The sequence below is a fragment of the Poecilia reticulata genome, chromosome 20, assembly GCF_904066995.2.
Source record: "Poecilia reticulata chromosome 20, P_reticulata-male-v2, whole genome shotgun sequence".
Classification (NCBI taxonomy): Eukaryota; Metazoa; Chordata; class Actinopteri; order Cyprinodontiformes; family Poeciliidae; genus Poecilia; species Poecilia reticulata.
Genome location: NC_088849.1, coordinates 5,889,311 through 5,905,014, shown reverse-complemented (window position 1 = coordinate 5,905,014; position 15,704 = coordinate 5,889,311). Strand labels below are relative to the sequence as shown.

Genomic DNA, 15,704 nt, shown 5'->3' with positions numbered 1-15,704 from the left:
GGGAGTCCTTTGACGAAGCAGAACACGCTCTCGAGCAGCTTGGATGAGAAAATAACAAATCTAGCTGAAAATATGCTACAACAGAGACCGGAGTATAAATAGTTGGAGCTTGAAGACAAGCTGTGCCTTTTTCGCTGATTGAACCCGAAGTCGAGTCGGGAGTTCGGGGAGGATGAGGAGGTGAGGGAGGGAGATGCAGGCAGAAAGCTTTTCATCTGGCTCTTTCGCACCCAGCACTCTCTGCCCCCCTGTGGAGAGGAGAGCCACGGGTGTGCCATTGCTTCCTTAGTGGATCCACACCGTCGTTGCGCTTAGAATTTGCTCGGTGTTTTGACTGCGGCGGTGCTGGCTCTACCTCCAAAAAGAAGGGGCTCTGAGATCAATTAGCAGTTCTGTTTGTTGGAGTCAGAGAGAGAGGCACAGAGAGAAAGGGAAAACGAGAGAGAACCAACGCAGAACGGGAGATACAAAGTTAGCTGATTAGCACGGCTTATCAACAAACACAGGGTATTAGCTGGGGAAAAAAAAAACACATTGTGTTGGCTAACACATGTAACGTTAATGATGAGACACAGATGCTCTGATAACAGATAGAGGAATGGGAGGCTTGCACTTGTGCATGTCAATGAAGGAAAACACAGAGAACGCCGGCTGTTTATTGCCGTGATTATAGTCCCAAAGAGTTAAACTCCAGCAAAAGGTCACACGGAAGATAAATAAACCCGCAAAGCAAACATATGTAAACACACATCTCCTTTGGGATCATGTGCCAGCTTATACAAGTATGTTTACATGGGCACGCTGACCCCACCAAAGCCATAAACTAAATACACTCTCTCTCCCCGTCCCGTACACACACACTCCTGAAAATGCTTGGCGCTCACCACTCTGGCTTTTATCAGCTGCGGCCTGCAAAGTGTTTAATTGGAAGGGAACAGGTTGTTTTGTGGCTCCCTTTGGCTGCTTCCACATCACTCTCTCTACCCCTCTCCACTCCACGGTCCCATCCAGCCATCTTAATTAGCACGGGCTATTTATTTTATAGCCTGCAAATTGGCAGCAACGCTTCACTGGCTAAAGAGTGGCAAGAGTAGGAGAGGAGGGGAGGGAATGAGATGCATGCAGGAGTTTTTGAGCTGAAATGAGTTGCCTTGGTTGTTTTTTTTTTTGTTTGTTTTTTTTTGAAGAAATAATGAAGTAAGAATGTCATAATTAAGATTTGTAACTCCCAAACTATTGTTCTTCATAGGGTTAGAGTTATGCCGGACAGCCTCAATGTGCTACTACAACACGGGGTTAACTTGGAAAACTTGAAAACATCATGTTACCTACAACTAACAAAGATGTACCATATGTTTCTCGAGATTAGTCTTATTCGGAAATCCATTGAGTTCATGTATATGGCAAAATTTCACAACAAAATGTCCATTGCAATAACCAAAGCAGATCCAAATTATATGCTAAATATAGTTTCACTCACGGCAATCCCTCATGCTCAGAATCCAGATGGCAATAGGGAAAAATAATTCTTTCAGTAGGAAGAAACCAATAGGAAGACATGACTCATTAGTGGCAGCTAAAATGATGAGCTCCAAAGGAGTAGCATGAGTTCAAAAACATAGTAATAATGCATAGAAAACGCAGACAGCACTAGTGCCTTCAATGGAAGGCACTAGGAAAGAAAACAAGTTTAGCACAGAAGAACAAGATAAATTATATAAACCAGAGAAGAAAACATGGTCAAACTGGCAACAGTGGCTCTATTAGCTAAGACACGTCGGTGTCTTATTCAGGCATTAGAGCAACAAGACCCTTATACTTGGGAGTGGCTACTTGAGGAAATTGTGGACAGCAGTTTTTGCGGAAGAGCTATGGATCCAACACATTTGAATGACACAACTGCGCACAATTATGCTCTCACTGCTGTGTGAGCTCTAGTGAAACCAGCTGCAGATTGTCTGTAAAAAAAAAAAAAAAAAACTACAAAACACAAAGAAGACAACAGGAAGTAGTTTTCTTTGTCATTGGTAACATCCGTGACTCATGTGATACAGAAAAAGTGCATAGGAAATAGATGTATTTCTTTTAATTTCTTAAGAAATAGATGTATTTCATCTATCTCAGCATTTTTTGAAATTGGCACAATTCTATTAAGCAAACTTATTTTTGTAATTTCAAATTGCGTAATTCTGTGGTGAATGGAAACGCAACTAGTGACTAATTCTGTTGGAAGTAGGTTCAACATGTCCCACTACAAAACAAAACTTTTCATTCAGAAATCTTGTTGTCATTCCACAATGAGGCCACTGCCATGTGTACAGGAGTGTATGGGGCACTTTGGGGCTTCGGTCAGTGGCACAAGCCCAGCAGCATCTGGCATGGTGACGCCAGATAACAAACTTCTTTGAAGCGGTGAGGAAGTAGACTGCACCCCAGCCTGTACCTCATCTTATCAGGCAGGTTTCCTCTCTCCCTCTGCTGAGGTGGGGTGGCCTGTCAGGAATGCAGTTTATGTGGTAAATACCATGTCGGCATAGCTGAGTCTCAGGATGTATGGAAGAGTGTCGGTGAGTGTAAACCTGCCTTCCCCCATCTGTTTCAGTGATTGGATCTCCACACGCTCCTGGTTAATGGTTGATGTAGTGCCGAAAGAGTTAATTTCCCACCAGCAATCAGGCCGTCTGTCAGTGTGACATAAGGGGAAAATGAACTGGAGGGGTTGGGAGGGGTATACGGACGTCATGAGGAATGGGGCTGGGTAATGATCAGCGAGGAACAACATGGTACATAAACAGTGGTGATTTCCTTTGCAGTCCAAGATCAACACCATCACCCTGGCCAGAAACGGTGATTAGCTTGAAAAAGAACAACGTGGGGCCATTGAGAAGGAAGGAAGGAGGCAGAGGGAACGACTATAAAAAATGTCACATTTAGTACCACTTTCTTGACCAAATGTTGTTCCTATGATTAGTTCTGGTCCACCTTTCAGCAACGGTTTAATGGAGTCGAAGAGAAACAAGTCATCAGGGAAGCCAGTGCCTGAAAGACACCCCGCTCTCTCGGTAGCAAATTTATTGAAGATTCGTTCCAAGTCTCGAACACTTGCCCAAATTAAAATCAAAGCTTCATTATGTACCAGTCCCCAAGTTCAAACTTCACCCATTGAAAAGAGTCTAATCACTCACTGAGTCGTGTCGCAAACGGCACTTTAGGAGGGCGCTAGTAAATGCACGCTCAAGGTCACTTCTCTTTCCTTCCTTTAGCGTCCGACCATAACTCTGGCTGTTTGTTTAGAAGAAGTGCTTGGACTGCAGACAAAACTATTGGTTTTCTGTTGCAGATGTATTTACAAAAGCCTTTTGCTTTAACCTTTTTCCCCATGACGGCATGGAGTCCGCCAGGAGAAACAATGAACAGTGAGCCAATAAAACAACACAAGGTGAGACAGAGATTAAGTTTGGGGGCAGGGAGTAAGAATTCAATTGACCCTTCAATATATTTGTCTCCAGAAGCTCCCTGTCAACACAAGCTGTGTGTGTGTGTGTGCGCGTGGGCGTGTGTGTGTGTGTGTATACACAATACCACAGAAAGGCATGACTGCTATCAGTAAAAGCCCCCTCCATATCCCCACCACTGATTGTAGCACAAAGCATTGTGGGTGTAGTAAAGAGAAGCTGGGGAGTTAGCCCCTCCCTTACAAGGAAGTAGTAGATAAAAGAGATCTGCCAGATGATAATCTGCCCAGTGGGAGCAACTGGAGTATTCTGTCTGTCTGGCAAGTCCATTTTTGTTTTCGTTTGTATACAGCCAGGGACACTAAAGCTGTCAGTAGAGAGGTTTGCCCTTGGCTTTACCTCAGTCATGATAATTCAGTAAGAAGAGAGAAACCGCACAGTTGATCTGGATCAATGTCTTTATAAAAAATGCAAGACAAGTGATGTGGGACAAGGCAAAAGGGACAAACAACTACAAATATAAGCAGGTATTCTTATTTGGTTAGGAATACTTGCGTTGAGGAGCTGCACACAAAAAAAAGATGATTACCAATGTTAAGACCCCACAAGAATGACATGGGTTCAAGTCCTGCCGAGGGACGTTTTATGAGAATTTTGCATGTACTCCATGTGCTTGTGAGGATTCTCTCCAGGTACTTAAATTTTATTTTACAGACTAAGAATACACATGTCTGCATAAATGTTTGGTTGCCTCACATGTCACTTTGAGGGTGTCACAACCCGAGTAGAGAGGGTAGAGGGAGAAGGACGGAACTGAAAAGTCATAGGTTCCAGCTTATTGAACATTTAAGGTAATGTATGGGAGTTCTGTGTGATTTGGGTTTTTAATGGTGTTTTCACACTTGATACTCCCGTAGACTTTGCTTGATTGGAGACCAAAATTGCAGCATTTGCTACATTTTCAGCTGGTGCAGTTCGCTTTCACACTGCATTGGGCCAAACAACCCAAACCCTTTGAGAAACCTGTTTACCTTCTCGCCTGTGGTGGTGCTTGCTTACTGAAGACAACCACATAAAAACCTCTGAAGAAGAGTTTTTGTTTACACAAAATGTAAACAAAAATGGAGTATAGCTTCAGATTTTAGCAGTTATGGGATTTCTCTTGGGTAAAAGATCATGAGCTCTTTCTCCCTCAAGCAGTAGACACCAGCATTTGTTTTAGGTATAGTTACCCAGTATGCTTTGTGCTGTTGTCAGCTTCCTGTACTTTTCCACTTGCATTTCCTTAATTCAAACAATTCCTGAGTTTGCGTTAACCGAAACAAGACCTAGGTTTTTTTTAGGGTTTTCAGAGTTCCAGTGTTCACATTCGTTCCTCTCCAAATGAACCAGACTTTCTAGGCAAACGAACTAGAGTTTGATTAAAGCGGACTACACGGGGCTGGTGTGGATGCACCCTTTGTAAGTAAACCATCCCCAAACCTCCAATCTGTTCTGTGCAGCTGTAAGTGTCAGGGTGCAGGCAAGTGAGTGATATTTAACGCCAATATCCCTTGGAAATTCGACAGCTCTGAAGAGTACTCCAACTCTCCAGCAACGATTTTAACAGAATTGGCTTCCATCTATTGTTTTTTTCTTCCCCCACTACAAAACGTCTGACATTATCTCAAATGCAGCAAAGGTAAGTGCAGGACTACATCCAAGGAACAGCATCTTTCAGCAAAATCTCTCCATTTTCTTGAAGTAAATACAAGGGGGAAGCTGTGAAATTAATGGTACCCACTGTTCTCGAAGGCCACACTTTAGCTGCTGTGCTAAATGTCAACTCTTTTTCGAGTCAAAATGCTGCTTGCCATGGCTTTCAGCTTGGGAAGAAAGAAAATCAATATGGCTCTCCAGCCCCTCACTCACTCTGCTGGTGGACAGTCTCAAGTGGGCCTGATGGTCTTCAATTAGGAGCCGGGCAAGATGCTTGAGTGACGCTGGAAAAAGCAGTTTGCCACATTCATTTAAGCTACAGTGACTGCAGCACAGCGGCTCTATCCAGCGATAACTCCCTGCAATTTTGGTTTCTATTGGCCCCATCTGCACTCATAGCGCCAGCTGCCAGACTGGCATGAAAATGATGTTATCCTGGGTACATTTCTGCCGCTAATGGCCCCAAATAATTGCCCTGAATGACAGTACTTCTCCGTTTTTTTTTCTCCTGATGTTATGTGTATTTGCATTGAGCAAAGCTTGGACCCGGATTTGAGCCTGCAAATCCTAACCTCGCTTTCCCTTATGCTTGTAAAAATCATCTTGCAGCTGTTGGGAGTAAGTTTTTTTTTTTTTTTTGTTTACATGTCATTCATTTTCAAATCATAATTTTGTGCTCATGAGAGGCAGCTACTATGGGAAGCATGTTAACGTTCCTCATCAGCTGAAAGGCAGCTCTCTGGGGAGCTGTGCATAAATATTTTGACTTTCCTCCGTGTAAAACTGTGTGAGTGTGTGCGTTGATGTATGCACAGCCATTGCTCACCCTTCCGTCGTTCAGGCTTGAGCACCTCTCATGGGTTTTGCCGACATGTCTGGATGAGGGCTCATGCGCGCGTGAGACAAGGAGGAATTACGGCTTGACTCAAACTGTTTATTCGTCATTCTTTGACTCTGGTGATTGAGGCCGTTGACAAATGTTTACAGGGTTGGTCCAGATGTTCCAGGAATCACTGATTTAGCATACACAGTGGGATGTGGAGTGATGTTTGTCCAAAAAAGTGGTGGAGGAAAACAAAGAGTAACTCAGGGGCAAAGTTAAGAGATCCAGATGTGGCACCTTGTGAATAGAGCCATGAAGGTGGTCCAGCAACTTAGGGTCATAAACTGTTCTAGTCTCAACAGACCAGATGGGAAGCAGAGAAAGCTCAAACAAATCAATTTCACCATTTTGATGTGTTTGAGCTTCCCTTTTTCTCCCAACCTCTCATTGACTGTCTTGTTTTTTGTTTCTGTAGGTCCCGAGTGCTCCAAGAACTTCACCTCCAACAGCGGCGTCATAAAGTCTCCGGGGTTTCCAGAGAAGTACCCCAACAACCTCGATTGCACCTTCATGATCTTTGCCCCAAAGATGTCGGAAATCATTTTGGAGTTCGAGAGCTTCGAGCTGGAACCCGACACAACGCCCCCTACTGGTGTCTTTTGCCGCTATGACCGGCTGGAAATCTGGGACGGCTTTCCAGGAGGTGAGCAAAAAAGCAGCTTGTTGAAATGTGTTTTTGAGTTAATACTCGCAGAGTATTATAATTAACTCATCCTAAATCATCACACAGTCATAGTTACCACTAATGCCTGTTGACGTATATTCTACTCATTGCTTAGGAAACATTTTCCAGCCATTTAGAGGTTGAAGGTATATCAAAGTTTAGCCTGATTTCACGAATTTGCTAAATAGATTCATGTCAAGTATCTGAGTTATTTTCAATCATAAAATTTCTACTTATTCATTGAACAAGCTTTACTTAGTTATTACAATTTAGTATCAGTTTTGGAAAAATGAAGGTGTCACAGAATCTCATGTCACAAGATATTGCAATATTAAACACAACATATGTCATGTCATTTAAGCACTATTCATCTACTGTGACTTTATAACTTTATCTGGGGAAGTCAGTATTGTTCTTATTCCCAGAAATGTTTGAGACTCTTATTTTGGTGTTGGAAAGACAGTCGCTTTTGACTCGCCCTATTCTGCTGACGGGGTGAGCTAGTAAAGACGTCTCGTAGTAACAAAAAGCAATGAGGATGCTCCCACCACTTCTAAATGGTTTGTGGCAGCTTTCTTGACACTGTTTAAAAATAGGCGCAGTGAGTCAACAGCTGGTAAGCAATTGGAAAAGTTTCAGATTCATGAAACTTTCAATTGGTTTGTGAAAAACGCATCACAGAGACACTTTCCATGGTTTTCGAGAATTTCCTTACGACTGGAGAAGCATTTAAACACCAACTCAGGGGCATGAAAGTTTGTGGTTTGTGAGCCATTTGTTGAAGCAGAAATGCAGATATTGCCTTGCGTCTACCATCTATTCACTACTTGTGCCTCTGCTACATTTCACATGCCAATGGCCTTAGTACAAGCTGTTTGCTGGCACTGGTTTCCAATGCAGTTTTATTAGTAAAACGAGATTTTACCAAACATTGTGAACATCAAGGAAAAGGGATTTTTTTCTGCTGCAGGATAATACAGCAGAAAAAAAACAGAATACTGATTTCTGTTTCATTTCTTGAGAAAATGACCATCTCCGCACAGTAAGACAGCTTTACCCCGACCTGGTGGTCTGCAGACGTCTTTCAGACGTCATAAGCTTAACTTTAGTTATCGTTCAGTGCCAAACACTCCTTCTGTACTCTGAGAGGCAAAAAAGAGCCTCCCGCGCTTTTGTTTTTTATGTCACAGGCTGGCTGTGTGTGATAATGTTTTCGGACCAATACATTTGGGAGTTTAAGGTCTAATCTAGGATGTTGGGTCTGAGGGATTTTTTTTTTTTGTTTGACAATTCCGTTTCACAGGAAATTACTCAAAAAGGAATTTCCTTGGGTAACTTCCTTGCAATTCCCACCAATGGGGTAGAAAAAAAAAAAAAACTACCCCAGCTTATTCATTCATTCAGTTAAACCGTTTCGGACCTGACTCGAACCAAACCTTGCTGGCATATGCTCACGCAAACATGCACAATCAAACGCTGCCCTGAAACAGTTTTCAAAAATCTATTCATCTTATAAGTCAGCGGGATGGGGCTGAGATGAGGACGAGGAGGGTTCAAAGCACTGCTTCCACAGCCTGAGATTAGTCTTTTAACTCGGCGAGCAAAATCACATCTTGAAGTTTTTCTTTCTGCCGGCGATCCCAACCCCGGGTGCAGGCGAGATGAAAGCCTGTCTCACCCATCTGTGGCTGAAACCTGAAAGAATTTTTTGATTTTTTTTTTTATCTAGCTACACTTATCCCGGTGCGAATCAGTATTCGCTGCTCCGCGCGTTCTATGGGTGATAAGGTTGAAGTGTTAATCACAGGCGCCTTTTCCGGAGGGGGGTGGGGGTTGGGGAGTTTAGTTAAAGTTCACTTTTCTGAAGATGTTAACTTTGCAGAGGTGACCTTTTGATTCCTCGGAGCGCGGCTCGTTCGCAGGCTCTCCCCCTCGAGCTTTCGCGTGTCTCATTTCCAAGGTTCGCGCCTGATTGAGAAGACTTGTCAGAGGGTCGAGGAGAGAAAAAAAAGAGAGAAAATGTCTGGTTATTATCGCCTTCTGAGACATAGTTTTTACAGAAGACAGCAGGAAACATTTTCTCCTGTCCCCTCTAGTTATTAAAATTAACTGAGGACAGTGGGAGGATAAAACAAACGAGATCTCCTTTTGTCCGACAGTGGCAGAAACTTGTCACGAACTTCTTCTTCTTTTTTCCTTTTTTTTCTTCTTCTCCATAACACCCTTTGAAGGTTGCTGTGCGTGACAGATAGCGGTGTATAAAAATAAGCCATGGGAGGAAAATAGAGTGTTGCCTTTTGCCAGTCGGTTCCTGTTGTGCCTGCCAGATCGATAGCGCATTAGCACAGGAGGCATGCTTGCTGCTGGAGTGTGCCGAGATTGGAGATGTCCGGGCAAGCAGCCGGGGATTCACACCTCCTTATCCCCCCTCCACACACCCTTTGCCTCTCAAAGTACACCTCACCGGACAGGCGCTGGCAAAGAAAAGAAGAACCTCTGGCTTTCTTCCTCTTCCTCGCAGAAGGCAAGGCGCAGAGTTTATGGCGAGGTTCTTTAAAATTTCATGCCGCTGTGGAGTCATGCAGTTAATCCGGTAGATAGGCTCTTCTTCTTCCCCTTTCCTTTAGCCCAGGTTTTACTGGGCCTAAATGCACACCATATTCCCTCAAATATATACCGGACACCTGGTTTACGAAGATTAATCTGAGCCGTCACACCACTGCCCCATAAGCACCTCCCTCCCTTGCCTCGCACCCTCGCGGCCTGGCCTTTGCCTTTTATGTCGGAGTTGTGCTGGAAGTGGCATGTTTTGGATGACAGGAGGCCTTGGGGAGGCAGGACTGTCACTCGCCGCTGATCACAGCATTACTAATCGCAGATAAGCTGCAGGTCCCCACGCACTGACAGGAACACACATTCATAAACGGGCATGGATCACGGCACACATCAAAGGACTGGAGCAAGGTCGCCGTGTTCTCTCGCTCCCCCTCATTCCTATCGCTCTCCCCCCCAGGTTCCTCTCTCGTTATCTCTGTCTCCCGCTAAAACTTTCTCGCCAATCTTCCCCCATTCTTCTCAAGCCTCCGAGTGGAAGGCGTACTTCTTTCTCTTTTATTATTGCTCTCTATCTTTTTAATACTCTTGTATTGTCCACCGCTCTGCCTCTACTTGTTTGACTTCCTTTGCAAAACCAGCCGGGCAGTGGCCGTCAAAGAAAATTAGTCTGGGGTTCCTGGTATTTACAGCCGAGCAAATAGACGGAGATGGTGACCTGGCTCCACACCACAGGTCACCCTTCTTTCTCTTTGTGTCCGGCAGGCAAGTTGGTCTGGAATGCCAGGAAGTTTTTCTCATTCCTCTTTATGGGGTCAGTGCCATACCTCACTGACACACTAGTTTTCACACCTCAGTAGGGGGGAAGTTACTAGTTAAACCCATGTGTGACATGGCTGAGGCAACCCAACAAATATTGAGTTAGGCTAAGTCTAACACTAGCTGTGTTTCTATTGACTATAAAGCTGCGCAATTTGAAGTTTTTTGATGGAAGGTTTTTGTTGTTAGGCTGAGATTAGTTTTTTTTGGCCGAATCGAAATTGGTTTATTATTAAAACTGCAATGGAAACGCATCTTTCACATCACACAAGTCACAAGATCAACAAGTAGATGTTACCACTGGGGGAAAAGATGACAGAAGGTGGTAGGAGGATGATGGCACAGCATATTTTTAAAGGCTTTTTGCCTGGAAAAATTTACTTTTTGAATTTCTACTGAATATAAAATTACTCAATTTGACATTTTGAAAGTAAGTTTGCTTAATTTCGAAAAAAATTAGCAATTTTGTTTTTTCCAATTTCGAAAAAATTTGTTTTTGCTGTAAGATTAGATGTTTTTTTTGGCCGTATAGAAATCGGTTTATTTAGCTTTTTTTTGCATGGCACGACTCATGTGACCAACAACCAGATGTCACCACTGGCACGCAAACCACGAAGAAGACGACAACAGGAAGTGGTTGAAGGCCTGTGGCGCAGCATGTTTTTTTTAAAGACTTATCATGTGAACAAGCTAATTCATGTGTTATTTTTATTTTTATTTCATATTTAATGGAAACAGCGCATTTGCAAAAAAACACAAAACTAAACGAAAAACATTTTCTCACACTAGTGTAATAGTGACAAAGTTTTGTGCATAATTGTAATGTCTGTGGTTTTCTCTCACTTCCTTCTGCAGTCGGGCCTTACATCGGGAGGTACTGTGGTCAGAACACCCCCGGCAGGATCATCTCCTACACAGGCATCTTGGCTCTGACAATCAACACCGACAGCGCCATCGCTAAGGAAGGCTTCTCTGCCAACTTCACTGTCCTCGACCGGACCGTCCCAGAGGGTGAGCTGGCTCAATAACGAAGAAAGAGGAACCCGTTGACATAACTGTAAAAATTCTGGCGGCGATGAAAAACAAGCATTATATAAATCTTTTGTCTCATTACTCATAGCTATACTTTTATTGCATTCTGTTCAGATTCATTAACACAGGGCGAGCTCCACACTTCTTATGAAGCTTCTTAAGCTCATTAAACAAGGAAAAACAAAAACGTCTTTCACTTCTACTACTGAAATTTTAATGGCTTTAATATTCAACACCTTCTCAATGTATTGAATAATGAGAATATGGACTAATAAGACAACCGTCGAATTTGTGGAATTTATCTGTTTGTGTTGGGAAGATTGGTCATTTTTTGATTTGCACTTCATTAAGCAGAGCCTGAATGTGTCCTAACAATCAAAAATCAAAACTTTTCATCCCTATACATGGTAGGCAGCTTAGTCCACAATTATTTGATGCAGTTAACATAGCCTTGGTCAATAGTCCTTATTCAAGACAACGGGAAAGTCAAACTTTATGCTGATGATTTGTTACTTTTATTTCATACCTCTTTTTTTACCATGTATGTTTCTTACTTAGTTAGAATTATTTTCAATGAAATTATTTAAGAAGGAAGTTCTTAAACCAGACCTGTATGACTTCCTTTTTAAAAATCTAAAAAGCAGTTTCACTTCCTGGTTAAGTACAAAAATCTAAAGAAAATGTTATATTGGTAAAACCTTAAACACAACGTTTGGTTGGCCACAATAATTAACTCAACCACATTAATTCAGTGATTAATTTGAACATGTTTTCTCTGTTATTTCAGTCATTTATCTCTTTCATCCCTTAATATTCTTTCATAGGGGCTTTTCCCTCTGGTTCTAAGACGGACTCACATAAACCCAAAGGGTAGAGTGAAATGGTTCTCCATAAGATCCACTTGTACTATTGTCTTTAAAGATATGGTGTTTTTTCAAAGCACCTGTGCAATCTCCCCTAAACTAAGTTTAAGTTTTAGATTCCTACGGCTCAGAAGACCAATAACCATTTTCGAGGCAGAAAAAACATACATAATACATCCAGAGAGGTTAAGGAAAGTTGAGAAGCTTAAACTCAGGCAAGGATGTGTAAAAGAATTGCAGGGGAGCAGATTAAAGCACCAGAGGAGCAATAATCCAGGCAGAAAGCAAATGTTGTCCAATTATGACAAATTGCCAGTTGCTGAACAGAGTTTAAGAGTTATTAAACGGATACCTCCCGCTTCTTCATTGCGCCGATGGCTCACGCGGAACACGTTTGCCTAGACGGTCTCTGTCAGCAGCTTGCCCGAGCACACACTCTTTTCACACACACCCCCAGGGCTTTTTACATGCCACATCGCTGTCATGGGGCTCGACCCCCGCTGACCCCATTTTGCAAAACGTTCCATCTAAACATTTCATTAAGGAAGACGAGCTCTGGTAAGGCTCATAAATCTGTCCTGCAGCCAGACCACCCCACACACAGGGACCCGCACCCACACACACATGCACACAGTCCATCTCTGAATAGCAACAGAGGTGGATGACTTTCAACAAGTCTACTAATCATCTCCAAAAGGGATTTTGTCTTGCCCAAAGGGGGAAAAGGGAGATGATGTTGAAGCACAGACAAAACAAGAGAAACAAGGCCTGCCTCCAGGTAACAAGCTGACCTGCCACTGCTGGTGGTTTTCCTAAAAGGCAGCTTGTGCAACGCAACTTTTTACGTTCGCCATTAGATGGGAGCGATTGACTATCTGATCTGCCATCGGTAAATACCTCAATTGAAGAGCGAGTTGCTTGGCTTTTGCATCATCATCTCAGACGCTCTGGAGATAGAAAGTCCCCAAACATCGTCATTGCTTTTCTAAGCTTGTACCAACTGAATCTTTCATAATCCCCTAATGCATAATGCACAGCAGATTTTTTTTTAATGCTGTTACGTGGCGAGGCGAAGGGTAGCTGAAAACCACTGATGAGATGTGATAAAGTGATGAAAAGAGGCCTTATCTTATCCTTTTTATTTTTGTTCCTTCTCTTGTATTTTCTCAGCCGTGCTCGGTAAGCCACATGATCAGATATAAGCTCAGGCATAACAAAACGCCTCTTTGTGTTTTCAATGATCTTTGTTAATAATGTTGGCTTAAAGAGATGTGTCTTTTTGTTGCTGTTGTTTTTTTCCACAGAGAGAAAGCGGGAGAGGTGCGAGACAGTTTATTAGTACTCTGACATACTTACAGGCATGAACTCACGCACATGCAGCTGCGCATTAAGACTGCAAGCCGTACACACGGTGACCCCGTTGAGTAAGGGTGCGCTAGCGGTGCGGCAGATGGGGGAGACCATCTGTGTTAGCTCTCAGGCTGCCACCGCATGGCTCTCCAGCGCTGCTCTTCATCCAAAGGCCTCAAAATGAGCAACGGAATTTATATTTAGGGGATTTTTCAAAAAAAGAATTCAAATTATTTTAAAAGCATTCCTTCACACAACGACTCTACATATTCCTGTTTGGACCAAGAAAGCATTGTGGTTTACAAAAAAAAAAATAATAATAATAAACGCCCCTCAGGGAGACATAACACATTCAGACAGTGGGGGAGGAAAAAAAACAATCAAAGCGAAAGTCACTGTTAGCGCCTAATACGAGCATAAACCACGCTGAATGTTTCATGAAGACATTTTTACGTCTCGGACACTTTCCCTCCAGCTTCCATTAAAAAGCGCTGGAAAAGTAATAGAAGGGGTTTGCCGTCGACGTGCTGTTGTCTTCCGGCCAGTCATGTGGAGGCCTCGTCCTCCGCCCTGGAGATTTGCTCGGATTCAAGGAGGAGGACAGGGAGCGGGGGCAGGGGAGGGCGACACAGAAGACACATTCTTTGACTACATATTGACTGCTTAGAATTCAGCTGAAAGTCTTTCACTGCCTCCTCTATCTATTTTTTTTCTGATTCCCTTTTCATCTCCTCTCTCCCCTCCCTCTGCCTTTCAGACTTTGACTGCAGCGATCCGTTGGGAATGGAGTCGGGGGAGATAACATCAGACCAAATCATGGCTTCATCCCAGTACAACCCCAGCTGGTCCCCGGAGCGCTCCAGACTCAACTACTATGAAAATGCATGGACGCCTGCAGAGGACTCAAACAAGGAGTGGATTCAGGTAGCACACCTTCTGTTTTTCTCCTGTATTAAAAGTAATTGCTTCCAATAAAGCATAGTTAGTGACCATGGAAGGATAAATAAGATTAAAAAAGCAACAGTATTTACAAATTGATCTATCTGAAGGTGGGCTTAGGTCATGATGAGACCCTCCCAGAATTCAGAAACATATACGTTACAGTCACTTTCCAATCAAAAGTGCCCCTAGTAATGAATGTGTGAATCCATGATCGTCTGTAGAAGCTCAGAAAACTATCGATTCTCAAGGAATGGCAGTTTCCTAGTTGTGGGAATTATGAATTGATTCAAAATGCTCAAAAATTGATTTTAAAATGCTTTTAAGTTGTACATCTTTGCAGCTCCATTTTGCACGTGTACTCTGTATTGCATTATGTGTTCAATCGTAGGAGGCTGTCTCGTATGTATTTTTTCTATTTACGAAAAAGTCAGACAGCTAAACTAACCTAATAGTGGTAATTTAAGTTACAGGATTTAGTGCACAAACCTATTTTTGTTTATCACTCCCATGGTTTTAGCACAATGCTCAGGAGGAGCGTGGCAGATGCCACGGTCAGACAGTGGAGAAAGAGGGGTATGAAGGTTGGGTTGATGATCAGTTCCCAAAACCACACACACAAAGAAACCCTCTCATAAGCGCATGGGGGGTCAGTGCCACCCCACTGGACCACGCAAAGCGTAAGCAGTTCAATACCCAATAGACCCAGTCTCTTAAAACAGTTAAATATAGAATTATTTTAAATAGATGTTCTTTGTTTATACTGTCTTTTCTTGTTAGTCACATAATTTAAGCAGAATTCCTAGCAAGAAAGAGTTATATTTCCTGTGATGGACTGACTACCTGCCAGGTAGAGCCCCATGCTTCAGGATGGATAAAACTGTACTTTGTCACAGACAGCTGGCCCAAACCAAGAAATAATTGTTTCTCGTTTGTACCGAAAATCTTCCTCTCTCTCCAAATGTTCACATTCTTCACTTTCCCTAACAGAAAGCCATCCATTCATCCATCTATTCTATCATAGTCATTCTTTTACATCGATGTTTCCACTCTGTCCCTATCAGCCTGTCTTCCTGTGGCTGCCTCTGTCTTCCAGTCCTACCTGATAATTTCCCCCCTATCCTTTGGAATTGAAACTGCCTCCGGAGATGCTCAGATTTAATCCAGGCAACCTGCCAAGCTTCACACACACAAACACACGCGCGCGTGCGCAAACTGGCTCAGGCTCTGTCATATTTTTTGTCTCTTGGCTTATCTTCACAGAGTGATCATCACCCACCAAGGGAACTTTATGTGGGAAGATTAAGGATTTAGTTCTGTCATCCCATGATGGGGATAAGACACGTATACCGAGTCCACTCACATCACAAAGAACTCCCCATAGCCTCTTCCCCACCACAGCCCCACCTCCATGCATTTGCACTGTCTTTGATTTATGAACCCAAGAC

The 15,704-nt window shown here is 43.0% G+C and overlaps 1 protein-coding gene across 3 annotated transcripts in view; it reads left to right on the top strand.

Annotated features, from left to right (window-relative positions):
* nrp1a (neuropilin 1a) overlaps positions 1-15,704 on the top strand; it is a 79,889-nt gene that overhangs the window by 27,026 nt on the left and 37,159 nt on the right. For all 3 annotated transcript variants that reach the window (XM_081601327.1, XM_081601328.1, XM_081601329.1), the window contains 3 exons: positions 6,452-6,679; positions 10,928-11,083; positions 14,075-14,241. In XM_081601327.1, the coding sequence (XP_081457453.1) occupies positions 6,452-6,679; positions 10,928-11,083; positions 14,075-14,241 (551 nt within the window). The remainder of the gene's footprint in view (positions 1-6,451; positions 6,680-10,927; positions 11,084-14,074; positions 14,242-15,704) is intronic.